Genomic DNA, 16,249 nt, shown 5'->3' with positions numbered 1-16,249 from the left:
ACCTATTGCTGCCACTAGATGTCAGCCTCACTCTTCTACCTTAAACCTACCAGTTGTTCCTCAACCAGAAGGGTCCGCACAGCTCTGCTTTCTCCGTCACCTTTCCAGCTAATACACAGCTCAGTTCTGCTGGAAACAAGCCTTTGGCATCTTACATCATCCTTCCTCCCTTCCCTGGGACCTCTGGTCAGGAAAGCCCATTAGGGTGACTCTCTTTGGAGCTGTGGAAATAGTTTCTGGTCTTTCTGTTTACTCAAAGTAAAGAATCTCCTAAGATACAGATCTCTTGTTAATTTTGAACATATTGTGTAATTTAACATCATTTTGTTATTTCACCTTTCCATCTCTGCTTTCAAAAATAATAAAAAGCAAACCAAAGAAATGGAACAAGAGAACAATAAATGTATTTATTTAATAAATAAAAATTAAGAAATGGAAATTAATTACCCTCTAGGCAGAAGAGCCAGAGTGAGACAAGTTTGGTAAGAGAAACAAGATGTGGACATAGTTATTTCCTGCTAGCCTGGCCATCTGATCCTGACATGCTACATTTAGGTAGTAACCATCTTAAAGAATGTAGGTATAACCTTAAGTCATAGAGACTTTTGCTTAGCTGATAAATCTTTTTCTAGATTTATGGGCACTACAAGGTAGCAGCTAAGAATCAGGCAGAGGCTCTCTTTCAGCTCTAATGGGTACCTTTATCCTCTGGCCTTTTCCACCCAAGGGAGCTCTGCAGAGGGGCCCTTGTTCCATCAGACAAGTGTGATTTCAACTGAAAGGAAGATTCTGAGTCATAGAGGAAACGAGGTCGAGGACAGACACTGTGTTAAACATTTCACAGTTTCCTCTTCTTATTGAAGTTAAATTCAACCTAAAATGATGAATTGCATCTAAGTTCCAATGAGGTATGCTTTATTTCTTTCTAAATTCACTGATGTAAACCAGATGATTTCTCCCCAATGCTGGATGAATTCTGTTGTTACTCTACCTGTGACTAATGACGTGGAATCTTAAAACCATTAATTTAGTAATTACTTGTGGAGTAGTTCTTATTCTGCAAGGTACCGAACTTGAGGCCAGTAGAGGCAAACAAACAAGGTAGGCAAGATCCTGTTCTTGTGGAACCCGCATCCCAGTGATGAGAGATGAGTAATATACAAATTAAGGAACAGGAAATATCAGGTAACAATGAATTCTGTGATGAAAATGAATAAAACAAGGTCATATAATAACAAGTGAGGCATAGGAGTTCAACAGGTAGACACTAAATGAATGTTCGAGACCATAAACCCCTAGACGCAGACTCTTAAGTGAAGTCACGAGAAGGAAAGTTTGTAATAGGAACTAATAAGAAGAGGGATTTGTGGACAAAAGACCAGCTAAAGAAGAAAAAAACAGATTCAAGAGTTTTGTAATTCTAGCTTACATAGAATTCAGCGCAAATCAAGTCGTGTAGTCTAATTGCAGAAGACATGGGCTAGATAGAGCCTGAATGATTTACATGTTGAATGCTTCAAGGAAAAAGCAGCCATTTAACGTAATCCTGGAATTGGAGAAAATGGAATCCTTCAATAGGCTTGATGTTGCCTGCGGCCATCTCTAGCTCTTCTCTCTGCAGCCATTGTTTCCCTGGCTTTCCCAGAATGGGTCCTTGTCATCATTCAGGTGTCTGCCCTCAGCATTCAGATCCTCAGAAGCCTTCTCTAATCACTCGATGCAATTTGTTCCCTATTTCCATACTACTCACTATTCCAACACCATGATACAGTTTCTTTGAAATACTTGTCAAAATATGAAATCACCTTTCTATATTATTTATTAGTTTCCTTATTTTACTATATAAGAAAATAAGTTCTAAGAAGTAGTGTCTTTGTCTGCCTTATTTATCTCTGTATCTCCAGTGAGGATAATAGTGACTGGAATAGCAAGCAGAAAAGGTGAGTTTGATTATGACTCGTGTTTCACTGTTATTAAGTAATGCAACATTAATATGTCGGGGTATGGAGGACTGAAGGGATTATATACTGTAAAGGAATCATTAAAGAAGTTGATCTGTATCATTTGGGGAGAAAAGACTTTGAGTAGTTCCTCCAAAGCTGCCTTTGCAAATCTGGAGGGATACACTTGGAAAGAGAAAGCAGATTCATTCTATTAGACTCCACTAGAAAGAACTAGAAAGTCATATAGAAGTGGAGTTCTATTCAATATGATAAAGAACTCCTGAGCAGTCCAAACAGAACAAAAATTCAGTGATCTTCTTTGGTAACAAATCTTTATATTGGACATCATGACTTTATACGAAATTGGAGTAAATTCTTAGTTCTCAGTGTTGAAGAAAACTCTAACATCTCGTTAGATGTTATCTAATGTTTGTAAAATAATAACTATGGAGAATGAAGTTTGAAGAAAATTGAGTTAGAGTAATGCAGAAATTTTAATAGAGGCTTTAATAAAATAAAGTTCATTGTGGATCTTCCCAAAAGAAATAGTGTTCCCTTTGGCACTGAGCACAGCAGACACGATTTTGTCAATAGGAGCTGGAAACTCCATGTGTGTGTAAAATCTAAATCCAGATAGCATGAGATAACCTAGGAGCAACATGAACCAACAGGAAAAAGAGTTGCTACTTTTCATTCACACCATCTTGTCCCATAATCAAAACTATCTGACCTCATCAATTCAAAGGAAATTAAAGAGAACCAAAGCACAGGATCCTTGGATGTGATAACTCCCTGTTCCCATGAGAAGCAAGGAACAAGGCCCTGCCAGACACAAGATCAAAATGCAAATAGCCAGATCTCTATGTCACTGTGCCCCAGTGCACAAAAGGGCATGAACACAGTGAGGGCTACATAGAAGAAGAAGGAGGAGGAGGAGGAGGAGGAGGAGGAGGAGGAGGAGGAGGAGAAGGAGGAGAAGGGAGGAAGAGGAGAAGGGAAGGAGAAAGAGAAGAAGGAGAAAAAAAGAAAAAGAAGGAGGAGGAGAAAGGAGGAGGAGGAGAAGCAGAAGCAGGAGAAGGAGGAGAAGGAGGGGAAAGGAGGAGGGAGAGAGGGGGACAAAGGAGGAGGAGGAGGAGAGGGAGGAGAGGGAGATGGAGAAAGAGAGCTAGGATGTGAAGGAGCCACACAGGGAAGGGAGAGGAGGGCAGACAAGAGGCAAGAACTGGTCCTCTCAAATCTAGGTCATTGATTTTAAAACTATCCCAAGAAGGCCTTAAGGGTATTGGGTGGAGCCTGTGATGGATGCCAAGAAGGATGGAGTCTGGGGATTAGAAATGGGCTGATGCAGCAATTAGGAGGAAAATATAGAATTAAATAGTAGAGTCCCAAGTGCTTCTCACCTACCTCCAATCCTCAGCTCTATTTATCAGTTGTACATATTAGTGTTTCAAGGAAGGGTTTTACTTGAAAACCTGAAACCCCAACTAGGTTAACATCACTAGATGTGAGAGAAGCAGAAAGCATAAAGTAGGAAAGGGGCTGTCACAGCATTGCACCTTGGCTAGATGAGGATGAGGGGACAGAGAAGGAACCCTTGTCCCTTGACTCTAGAGGTTCCCTGTCCCCCCTGGAACCCTCCTTCTTTCCATATGATCCTCACACATGAAAAGGCCATGTACTCTGATCCAGCACTCAGCTCCTTCTGCCTGCTCATTTAAACATTAGCTGTTGTTTCTAACTGCTCTGATTTTATCAGCTTCACTCTTATTATTCCAATTTCCAACTTGTCTTTGATTTGTCTTAGATTTACATTTAAAGGCCATACACCAGAGTGATTAAAAAACATTGGCTTTTAACCTGAAACTAGGTATTTCTCAAAGTCCCTGTTGCCTCAGCTAAATACCAGGACAAATAACCACACAGATCATAAGATTATTTTAAGTTAGATAGTGCATATACCAGGTGTAACAACAGTTCTAGCACATAGCAAGTACACAACATGTGGTTAATTTTCTTATTGTACCTTTCCCTTCCTACAGCCATTATTCTATACCTGGATTACTGCCCAGCCATGGTGCTGGCTTGCTTAGTTCCCTCCAGCTAACTGACCCAGAAACTCTTTATTCAGGTCCTGATCCAAATGAATTCTACCACTGTTCACTAACCTTCTAATGGGTCACCTTTCTCTTCTCTGTGATTCCTTAAATCCACTGGGGAAAGAGCCCTAATATTCTCAAATTTTTCTCTCGTTTTATTTTTATGTTTTTCTACATTAGTCCTACCTTGCCTTCCCTAAAATGGAGCCATGGTCATAGTCTGACAAGGCCTCAAGTTTCCCCTCCCCTTACAGGAAAGTCAGGAGGAATAAAGAAACTTCCCTGAGCCTAAAGGGACTGCTTTTTGTCTTCTTGGCCTTCATCTTTCACCTTCAAAGGATCCTCCCTCTATAATTCATGGCTCATTGTACAACTTAAAATTTTCTTCTTCCTGTAAGCAGCTGTCCAAACCAAAGCAACCCATGTCTGATCATTTTATCTCATTTTCCTGACCTTTTTAAATCCAAAGAACTCTTTTTTTTCACCAATCTTTATCTGCTTTACATCTGGATACACCCTTGAAGATTATTATGTCAGCCCCACCCCTGAGAAATTAATTTGACATTTTGCCCACTAGCCATAGCCTCCGTAAACAATTGTTCATATTTCCTACACCTACTGCTACTACTAAGTTCACACGTATTCTGAACTGTGACCTCTAAATTCATAACTGCTCACATCTTGCATAGTCTATCAGAACCTTCTTGAACACTTGACTTTCTTCCGGGCCTATGTCCCTCTTTATGGTTCCCCTCCAGTCTCTGACGTACACACTTCCTATCCAGAAAGTCATATTTTTTTTTTCATTTCTCACTCAGTGTTGTAACATATTTTGGGAGACAAAATCTAGTGCTGCAAAAATCTAGTGTTAGTGTTGCTCAGTGGCCATTAATTTTTTTTAAATTTTTTTTGTAATGTTTTTATTTTTGAGACAGAGAGAGACACAGCGTGAGCAGGGGAGGCGCGGAGAGGGAGGGAGACACAGAATCCGAAGCAAGCTCCAGGCTCTGAGCTGTCAGCACAGAGCCTGACGTGGGGCTCAAACTCACAGACTGTGAGATCATGACCTGAGCCAAAGTCGGACGCTTAACCGACTGGACCACCCAGGTGCCCCAGTGGCCATTAATTTTTATATCCATTGTTGACTGTCTGACATTCTCCCATTGACGTCTGTACCAAGCCTCCTTCTCCAGCTTCCAGACCAACATAGTTTTTTCTGCAAACGGTAACCCCAGAATTTAACAGTCTGAGCCAACCTTACAATGGGTACCCTTTCATCTTTCTTCCTCTTCCTTTGAAGAGGGACCCTTCCTATGACAGAGGGAAGGGTGTTTCACCTTGTGTTCTTAACCTTATTTACTACTTCTCTATCCTGCTCCAATTAGCCACCCTCCACCATCTATCTTAAATTCCTTCTTCTTCCCTTTGGCTATGAGGCATGTTCAGTGTTCCCTAGACTTCACTGAATCTTTGGCTTCTTCCACTCCCCTCCTCTCTTTGATTATCAAACGTCCAAAAAACATTATAATGTTATTCTCTACTTCATCCTCATCTCCCTTTGAACCCATTCTCATTTCCCTTTGCTAAATGCATTTTCAAACCTCAACAAAGACACCCATTCTTGAAACTTAATGGCTTTTTCTCAGTATTCATTCTCTTCAGATGTTCATAGCAAACAATAAAACTCATAAGGAACCCTCTTTATTAGGGCATTCGCTTCTCTCCTTTTCCATTACTGAACTCATCATAGGCTCCCCCATTAATTAGTTTCATGATCTCATGAGGATTACTTAAATACTCTGAGTCTCAACTTACTCACTGGTAAAATTAGGGTAATAAGAATTCCTTCCTCAATGAGTTGTCCTGAAGCTCACATTCCATATTCTAACTACCATGTATGAAACTCTAATTATGATGTTCATTTCTTCAAAAATAATCAGTATTTTCTGAGGACGCAAAATATAAAACTAAGTGTGATCGGTTTAATCTAATATTCTTTATTTGGTGAAAAAAAGTTTGATGTTTTAACTTATTTTGTAACTAGGCCAAGCAGCCTATACTCAATTTCTTCTACTATGTGAAGTTTAGAATTCTAAATAACAGTCCCCACCTCTGGTGCAGACAGGAAAATTCTTCTCACCTCAAATAATCAATTTGTCGGTCAGGTATTAAGCAGCAATTAAGTGACAAGAACCGCAACCACCCAGGGTGTGACGTTGTACTTTGAGAGCCTCTCGGAGCCAGCACTGACTCTGGGTGACCTCACAGGAAAGGTGGAGAAACCAAGCATTGGCATATAAACATGACCCCTTCCCTGGGGTATGGCTGATGTAGCGGGTGTGACAGCCTACAGAGCGACCGCATCACAGCCGTCTCCACCATGAAGATCATTGGGGGTTTGCTCCTGTTCTGCACAGTGACCCATTTCTTCAGCAGCTCAGGTGAGTTAAGGGTAGACAGCACCCTGTAAAGTCATTGCGTGTCTTCTCAAATAACCCCTTCTCAGCATTTGAGAGAAATGTCTGGTCATGTGGATTTAGAGCGTACTGGTTTGTGGAGCACCTGGGTGGCTCAGTTGGTTAAGCGGCTGGTTCTTGATTTGGGTTCAGGTCACGATCTCACGGTTTGTGAGTTTGAGCCCCGCGTTGGGCTCTGAGCTGGCAGCACGGATCCTGCTTGGGATTCTCTCTCTCTCTCTACCCCCCCCCCCCCACCGTCCCTTCCCCGCCTGTGCTCTTTCTCCCTCTCTCTCAAAATCAATCAATAAATATCAAAAAAGATATAGTGTACTGGTTTTTAACACAAACAGCCCTGGCCTGGGAAGGGAGGATCTTGTGTACTAGCTGGTATTGGGGGATTTGGTTCCAGGGTCTTTGCTTTTAAGGATTTTTTATTTTCATCCATGGAATCATAAAAAAAAAAAAAAAAAAAAAAGAACGAATTTCTTCATAAGTCTACCTAATTTCATAAGAACACTGGAAGTGGTTGGTGTTATTAGATACGATTCCTCAGTGTAGCAGCACAGAAAAACTTGGATATCTCTCCAAATCAGTCCAGGAGGATCAAAATAAAACCCAATTCTCCAAAGCCCAGGAGTCGACAATTAGACTTTTATATGGTGAAAATTATTTAAATAAATTAAGATTCTAACACCTTAACAATATTCCATTCCATTTCTTTTTTAATGTTTATTTATTAATGGGCGGGGGGAGGCAGAAAGAGAGGGAGAGAGAGAATCCTAATTTGCACTGTCAGTGCAGAGCTCAACGCGGGGCTCGATCTCATGAACCACGAGATCATGACTTGAGCCGAAATCAAGAGTTGGATGCTTGACTGACTGAACCCCCCAGGCGCCCCTCCGTTACATTTTTTTATGTCACTTTGGAGGAGAGAATATCAATGATGGCAGCACTTCAGGCTCTTAGGAGGGGTGACTGCAATACCTTCTATTGCTATCTGACTTTGAACCATCATCATGAGCTCCAGAAAATATCTCGTGGTCAATAAAGGGAAGAAACTGGCTAATTCTCTTGACTGAATAAAGGGCTTACCTTATTGGCCATTTGGCTTCTTCAGCAAACAGCTGGAGTTTTATATAAGAACAAAGCGTGCGCTGAGATTTCTTGCCATAGCAAATACAGAGTCTTAATCTATAGGCCCGATTTTACATTAATCAATGAGACTTCAAGACTTTCCTTTATTTTTAACGTTTCCATCTCTAATTCTCTTTCAGAAGCTGCTAGCCTATCTTTAACAAAAGTGAGTATATTGAATTATGTTTAATTTCAATTTCCATTGACATTTAGTCAACAAACATTTTTGCAATATATATGTAGAATTAATTAAGCATGTTTGGGGGGCAGAAGGAGGAGGCAGACACAGATTAAAAACTCTGCTCTCCAGAAGGCAGTTGAAGCAATGGGATATACATATAAATAACTGTAGCCTAAAAAAAAAAAAAAATCCCAAGTTAAGGGAAAGAGAGATGACTTCCAGCTGAGAGACTGGTAAAGTCTTCATGGAAAGGGCAACATGTGAGAGGCAGGGCAGTTACCTTGGTTAACTGGGTGGGCTCTAGATTCAAATCCCAAACCCATTATTAACTGCGTTTATGTTATACAAGTTCTTTGTTTTGAAGCCATAATTTCCCCCCATCTATAAACAGGCATCATAGTCGAGCCTACCTTATTCAGTAAACAAAAAAAAAAAACTCATGTACAATTCAAGGTTAATGCCTAGCATGGAAATTCTCAGGAATTAATAATAGCAGACTATCCTAGCAGTCACAGAAGTGGTGATAGCAGTACGAGTATTTGTCATGGTGGTAATATTATTACTAATAGAAGTAGCCATAGGAGCATCAGAATATCTGATCTGGGATTCCCAGGATGGTATTCTGCCTCCTGCCCAACAGAGGCCAGCGTAGCCTAGCTTGGGGGCCTGAAAACAGCAGGACATTCTCTTGTGTCCAACACAGGGGGACTGCAGCATTTACAAGAAGTACCCAGTGGTGGCCATCCCCTGCCCCATCACGTACCTGCCTGTCTGTGGTTCTGATTACATCACCTATGGGAATGAATGCCACCTATGCATTGAGAATTTGTGAGTACCTCATGGGAAGAAAAAAGAAGTTGCGGCCAGTGTCCTCCACAGCAAACTTCTCCTCTTTCTATGAGCCTGTTTCACTCTCCATAAGCTGTGCTTATTCCCACCCCGAAGCATCTGGGAGAGAGAGAAAACTGACTGTCTTGTGGTCAGGCTAGGCTTGGCCCCCTGCTCTGCCAGCTTGAACTCGTTCCATCCATCCCCCAACTGCCAATTCCTGTCTCAGTTGAGGGAGTCCAATAAGACCAGGAGCCTAGAGGTTCTACAGAGGCACCAGAGTCACCAGAGGAACTAAGGGGATCATTGGGGGTGATCTCCAACCCCAAGTTCAGCTTTTGGCTGTTTTCGGTAATGGGGTTCCACACAGTATTTTGTTAGAGAGAAGGATCTTAAACCCCACACTAAGAAATCATTGAAACCCACTATCCCACATGACTTCTAAGAGACTTATGGCCATACTGCTTGATTCTTAGACAAACTGGCTGGAAAGCCTTTCCGCTCCTAAATTCCTAGCAGCTCTATCTGTAGCCTTAAGGGAGAAAAGGGGAATAAGGCTATGGCAATTTTTTTCTTTTATCTAAAAGAGGGGAATGCAGCTCTCGGTGCTTCCACCTGGGTCCACGGGCATGTTTTGTTTAGGTATTTCGTTTAGCCTGCATGGTATTTTTGAAGGCAATATAACTAGGCAGTTGCCACTTCTTTAATGCAAAACAGGCACCTAAGCATTTATTCCCTTACACAAAGTCCGCTCTGCTCATTGTTAAGTCTTTTTAGACCACTGGATTTTGGCCATCCATCTTCAATCTTAATATTTTTCATCTCCGTGATTATCTCACAAGGTGGACTAGCAGGGGAGGCCTCTAGCCCACAAAGGTATGTCTGCATCTTTATTTCTACTCAGGAAGAGGGAATCTTCAGAAAAGAGAAGATGCACACGTATTGGGCCTTTGGCCTAGCAACTAGCTTGTGTTCAAGGACACTGAAGGGGACATGTGGTGGCGGTTCTTACCACTGCAGGATCCAGCTTCATCACAGGCCTTGCTGAGCAAGAAAATCTGAGGGGCAGGCCACCTCAACTCCCCTTGTCAGAAGCCCTCCTTCTTTGTAAGATGCAGGGTAACCCCAGGCTCTGGGGTCAGTGGGGGCCGTGGGTAGGCTGGATGTATCACTGGACTAGGGAAACTTGGCTTCTGTCAGAAACTGCCTGTGGCAGGGACATTCCTTTTCAGGGATTCAGTTTCCTCATCTGTAACATTAAGTTCTGCCTCATAATTTCTACAGTTCCTTTTGGCTCTAACATTATATAACATTTCCTCTTGCTTAATGAATCTGGTGTGTTTTCTCATAGGAAAAGTAACGGAAAAGTTCAGTTTCTTCATGAAGGAGCATGCTAACTTTCCCGCAGACATGGAGACAGAGCGATGACATCTTCACCATCACCTTCATCTTCCCTGGGCTCTGACTGCCCTCTCCCTCATCTCAGCCAGGGTTCTGGGTAAGGGCAGAGACGGAATGCGACGCATCTTTGTTGGGCAGAGAAAATTGTTGCGGTCCTCCTCATGCCTCACTGATTTCTGGGCCTCTTTTTGTACCTCAGTAAAAGAATCTCCTTACATAGTTTACCTTTACTTCTGCTTGTATTTGTTTCTTAGATTGGGATGTCGCATATCAGTTTAAAAATAAAACCGAAGAACACATAAATCTCCTTTAGGAGAAAATCCTGTATGAAGAATTCCAAGTGACTTCAAAAAGACACACGCACACGCATGCACACCCACCCACACACACAGACCAGTGAACATCTTACCCTGTCCTGGAGTCTTTACTTTCCTTAGTCAGTACCTGTCACTGGGAACTAGTCTGTGGACCATACTGATCCTTTATATTAGTCTCTTTTCCAAAGTGCCTCAGAAGGAAGACTCCTTCGTTGTAACAAGTCATCCCTGATGGGGTGCCTGGGTGGCTCAGTCTGTTAAGTGTCTGACTCTTGATTTCAGTTCAGGTCATGATCTCACAGTTCATGAGATGGAGCCCCATGCTGTCAGCACAGAGCCTGCTTGGGATTCTCTCTTACCCTCTTTCTCTGCCTCTCCTCACTCTCTCTCTCAAAATAAATAAATAAACATTAAAAAAAAAAAAAAAAAAGATGTCATCCCCGGAGGGAAGACTTTCCTGCCCATCTCTTTCCATGAGCATTCAATAATTTCTCTTTTCCTGTCTCTCACCTTGCTAACCTCCTACTGTCGCCTTAATAGAACATCCCTGGCACTGACTACGACATGGCTTGAGCTCCTTTCTAACACCTGTCTTCCATACCTGTAATATGTAGATACCGCTGTGCACCAAGACAACATTGACAGTATTGGCAAGTTGTGCATTTTTCCTTTAAATACAGAGACATATAATTCCCTCCAAGTGGTGAAGCTGGAGTTCTTTCCACAGAGGCTTTGAAGAAGTCTCAGCACTACGCGTAGCTCACAAAACATTAGTGACCTAGTTTGGGCCTTGGTGTACTTTCATGGCTCATTTTCTCCTCCCCATGTTCACTTTTTCCCTCACTTGCTCCAGAACTATTCTTGGCCCAGAGATTGAAAGAGGATAGTCCTGCCCACCACCTATAGGCTGCCCTAAAGATAAAAGGAGGCCTTTGGAAACCTTATCTCCTTACAAACTCAAGTAGAGAGGGAATTCATAGTTATGGTGACTCCATAAAAGTGGTATAAAAAAGGCTTATAAGCAGTTGACTCCCGCCTTTATATTCTACCTCTAAATTGCTATATAATCACATTAAGTACAGACTCTGTCCCCATGATCATGACACAGGTAACATGGTCGAGATGATTTGGGATAAAATACGGGTCTGAACCAGAGTCAAGTTCAACGTCAAGTTCAAAGTTAAAGCCAAGCCAGATCATGGTCAAGTCAACTATGGAGACTGTGAAGAAGAGCAAGGATAGGGAAGTATCTCAGAAAAAAACAGAGCTGCTGAAGTAAAAGTAGCAGATAGGGAGAAGTCGTGATCTGGACAGTGAAGGGCCTAGAACAGGTGGTCAGATGGGCTTGCTGGCTTAGCTCTCTTGAGTTGCTTGCCACCTTCAGCAGCTCTCACCTCCCGGTTCTGAGCTCCCTCCCACACTGGTGTGATCCTCTCCTGAACTGCTCACACCTGCTGGTGTGTGTAGAGCATCCCCTCACCTGAGTGGCACACCCCCCCTCAGTCTCCCAGTCTGTGCTGCTCTTCTCATCATGCCAGTTCCTCCCACCTTCTCATATCCTCAGCTTCTCTTGTTTTTCCTTCTCCCAGTTTTGATTTATCCCTGCATCTAACACTGTTTGCTCTGTCTTAAACAAACACCTGCATTTTCCTGGTATTCCTCACCAATCTTTCTTACGTATCTTCAGTTGCTTATACCTTCTTAGGAGCCTTGATTTCTGTATTTCTCCATTTGCCTCACCCCTTTCTCCTCTGCTGCTATCAAGTTTTTGGCTACCTCAGTCCTTCCCATTCTTCCTCCGATCTCACTCACAACTTCTCGGCTGACCTGAATCCTCAGAAGCTCATTTCTGAGTACACAAAAGCTCCCTTCTCCTTGAAGATGGATTGTGATAAAGACCAAGGCATGGGCATACCCCTACCCCATGAGCTCGTCTTCACCCTGGTGTATGGTACAGATAGAAAAACCTACGACAATCCCTGCCAACTGCGTGAAGGTCAGGGAAACATATCAACAAAACCATGATACAAAACGTGGGCAAATACACACCTACACTAGAATTCCTGATCGTCAAGGATGAAAGAGAGCCAGTCAACCACCTCATTTTATGGATGGAAACTCTGAATTCCCAAAATTGGAAATGTCTCCTTGTTCACATGGAAGATGAGGACAAGAACCCAGATTTGCTACTCCCAGTCCAGGGCCCAAATAGTGTTTCCAGAATTTCATCCATTATACCTCAATACTCTCGAGAATCAAATTCCTTCTACCATGAAATGACCCAATGTATAATAACATCTATAAAGCACTTAGAGTTCACAAAATACTTTCATATTTTCTGTCTCGTTTAATCCCCACATAACATCATAAGGTAAACGTTATCAGCCAAACTTTTCAGGTGATATAAAAGAAGCTCCCAAAGTAAAATGATGGGCAGAATTGCAAAACCGGGAATGGTGGATGGTTCTGCTTGCTCAGGGTCTAACTAGCATCTGTTCTACACACCACACTGCATAAAGAAAGTTAGGAAACATCTCGCTTTATTGCAGACCTGAGCCGCATGAGTTCTTCAGTCTATACTGCATCCAAAGCAGATGCTAACCGTTGATGACACTGCCCCCTTTTCTGCCAACATTCACCAAAACTTACCACCTAAAAGGAGGTTTCTGATCTTTCTCAATTTGAAGTCTAGGTTTGGCCTACAATTGATATGTCTGTAAAATCCTTTCAATATTTATAAATGATGTTTAAAAACAGTTATTGCTCTTCAAATTTTAGAATCAATCTATGGTTAACCGGTAGTAGAATGAATTACAGTATACAGAACGGAATGAGTATATTTTTAATGTATGAAATGTAAAAATTAACATAGAGGTGACAAATCTTTAGAGAAAAAAGTTGGCTGGGGGAAGTGTGTGGGGGCAAGTAATTTTATTGCAGAATTACGAGATGCTATCTAAGGATGAGAATAATAGAAAGTGACTAAAATATATTATTTAAAGTTATAAAGGTAATATTAAGACTGAAAAGTCGTGATATACTCATCAAAAATTGGGAAGAGCTAAAAGTCATGATATAGTCATCAAAAATTGGGAAGAACTAAAGATGGGAAGGTAATGTAAATTAATTTTTCCTTCATAGATGGGGGTCAATAAGTAACTCTTTTTAGTTAAGAAATCAAGAAACAGGGTTACAAGTATACTATTGAGAATTATTATGGTAGCAACCTTAGAATAGAAATGGTTAAAATTATCTCCCACTGAAGTGTGATATTGGCAATGAAGACTTTGGTTTTCATCGTAAGCTAGTTAACGTCAATGGACTAAATATATATATATATATATCTTACTATCACATATGTAATTAATTTCCTTTCTTTCCCTTTTTCCCTGCCAGGGAAAGTAAATCTTTGCCACAGGGAAGCTGATAACCATAAATGCAAATGTAAAGGCGGTTTATTTTTAAATTTTTACCTCTCCAAGTTTAGACCTGGAAGAGAAAATGATTTTATTCAGTTTTACTTGCTTCTCTGTGTACTCATCAGCATTTGCATCACTGAGGTCTTTGACGTCCTCATCCTCTCTGTCTTCATTATACAACTTCACCAAACAGCTCAGGAGAACACAACAAAACTTGGGACAGGAGACTTATGTGTTAATGCGAACCTGAACTTTCACTGGTGTGTGTGGCCGTGGGTTGGTCATTCATGTGTGTGATAGCACTTTCCTTACTGACAAAATCAAGAGAATAATAATCCCTAATTTAACCTGTATATTGTGACAGTCAGATGACATATGCATGCAAACACGCTTTGTAAACTGAAAAGTCCTACAGAAATGAAAGGGTTGATTACGACCGGTATGCCTTCCTTCTCCAACATTTACCCAGGCCCAAAACATAGACCACATTCTTGGAAATGTGTTTGGCATGTTGGAAGTAAAGTCCCATGATCAGCAAACATTCTGGGTTGTTTTTTTTCTTGGTTTGAGATAAATGGGAACATTTCAGTTCTGTAGAAATTGATACTAGAAAGTGAAAAGGCAAATGTACAATGTGAACATATAAGAGTACATGAATTTATGTATATAGTTTGCTCCATTGGATATGGCCTCACTTTATAGTGTAAGACTGTGATGAAAAATGAGATATTCGAATAATCTCAAGGATCTCATCACAAAATATTTACTAATTTTGAAAGGAAAAAGAGTCACCATAGAGTGGAGAAACCTGGCAGACACTAACCTGCACAAGTGATCGAACTTAGCATCGTTAGTGATGGGGCAACATCACGTAAACTATCTCAAAGTATACAGCGCAAATAATGTAGAGTAACTTCTGTATTTCCCTGCCAAAAATGCACAACTTGAACATAGCCCCTAGGAAATGTCAGACAAACTCAAATTCAGAAACCTGCTGCAAAATAACTCATCTACAACTTTCAAAAACCAAGAACAGGCCTTTTAAATATTCTTCATTGAAAGAGACTAAAGAACATGACAATTCATGATCCTGAATGCATCTTTTATTATTGTTGTTGAGAGTCCACATAAAAAAATTCATGTTTTTACTTTTTTTAATTTTTAAAATTTAAGTATAATTAACATGTGGCATTCTATTAGTTATAAACATCCTCATTTTTCAAGTGTATAACTCAGTGGTTTCTAGTCTACTCACAAAATTGTGCAACCATCACCACCATCTGATTGCAATACCTTCCATCACTCCAAAAAGAAACTCCAAGCCCACTGGCAGCCACTCTCATTCCCCCATCTTTCCAGCCCCTGGCAACCATGAATCTAATTCTTGTCTATGAATTTACCACTCTGGACATCATACATAAGCAGAGTCATATTATATAGTGTCTAACTTCCTTCACTTAGCATAAGATTTTCATGATTAATCCATGTGGTAACAGGTGTCAGTACTTTATTCCTTTTTGTAGCGGAATAATATTCCATTCTATGGCTAAACTACATTCAACATTTATCAATCAATGGATACTTGGATTGTTTCCAGTTTTGAGCCATTATGAATAAAGCTGCCATGAACATTCACATCCAAGATTTTGTTTTGTTTTGTTTTCAATTCTCTTGGGTAAATACCAGAAGTAGAATTTCTAGGCCATAGAGTAACTCTACATTTAACTTTTTGAGGACCTAACAAACTCTTTTCCAAAGCAGCTGCTAGGACCTTTGCCATTCCCACCAGCAATGTATGAGGGTTCCAATTTCTTTACATCTTAAACACCTTGTCTTTTTTTTTTTTAGACATTCTAATGGATGTGAAATTGTACTCATTTTGGCTTTGATTTGCATTTCCTTGTCTTTATTGGCCATTTGTATATCTTCTTTGGAAAAATGTTTATTCAAAATCCTTTGCTCATTTTTTAACTGGATTATTTGTCTGGTATTGTTGAGCTGTATATATTCTGTTTATATATTCTGAATACTAGTCCTTTATGAGAACTATGATTTGCAAATATTTTCTCTCATTCTTTGGGCTGTCTAATGAAGAACAAAAGTTTTTAATTTTGATAAAATCAACTTATTTATTTTCCCTTTTGTTTATTGTTTTTGGTAGCATATCTAAGAAGCCATTGCCCATTAAAAGGTCACAAAGATTCACGCCTATGTTTTCTTCTAAGACTTCAAAAGTTATAATTCTTACATTTAGTCTTTGATCCATTTTGTGTTAATTTCTGTTATACTTTTTTATACAAGATGAAGTAAGTGTCCAACCTTAGTGTCCCAGCATGAATTTTTGAAGACTATTCTTTCTCCAGTAGGTTGTCTTGGCAATTTGCCTTTGTCAAAAATCAACCGACCATAAATAAAAAGTTTATTTTTGGATCTTCAATTGTTATACACTGCCTTGACTACTATAACTTTGT

General features: G+C 40.5%; 1 protein-coding gene across 1 annotated transcript; it reads left to right on the top strand.

The window, feature by feature from the left end:
* Positions 1 to 6,207: 6,207 nt before the first annotated feature.
* On the top strand, positions 6,208 to 10,272 carry SPINK7 (serine peptidase inhibitor Kazal type 7). Its single transcript, XM_045438002.1, has 4 exons — positions 6,208 to 6,480; positions 7,773 to 7,798; positions 8,517 to 8,641; positions 9,993 to 10,272. The coding sequence occupies exons 1-4, from the start codon at positions 6,420 to 6,422 to the stop codon at positions 10,036 to 10,038; spliced, it is 258 nt and encodes an 85-aa protein (XP_045293958.1). The 5' UTR covers positions 6,208 to 6,419; the 3' UTR covers positions 10,039 to 10,272.
* Positions 10,273 to 16,249: the final 5,977 nt, after the last annotated feature.

Source organism: Leopardus geoffroyi, chromosome A1 (assembly GCF_018350155.1).
Source record: "Leopardus geoffroyi isolate Oge1 chromosome A1, O.geoffroyi_Oge1_pat1.0, whole genome shotgun sequence".
In the NCBI taxonomy this organism is placed as follows: Eukaryota; Metazoa; Chordata; class Mammalia; order Carnivora; family Felidae; genus Leopardus; species Leopardus geoffroyi.
Note: the sequence above shows the minus strand (reverse complement) of the source record. Positions and strands in the feature narration are given on the sequence as shown.

Bases quoted from the DNA above. Each gene is read 5' to 3' on its own strand.
- SPINK7 (XM_045438002.1), top strand. From the start codon at position 6,420: ATGAAGATCATTGGGGGTTTGCTCCTGTTCTGCACAGTGACCCATTTC. The intron at 6,481-7,772 runs GTGAGTTAAGGG...ATTCTCTTTCAG, and splicing joins CCATTTCTTCAGCAGCTCAG to AAGCTGCTAGCCTATCTTTA. The intron at 7,799-8,516 runs GTGAGTATATTG...TGTCCAACACAG, and splicing joins CTAGCCTATCTTTAACAAAA to GGGGACTGCAGCATTTACAA.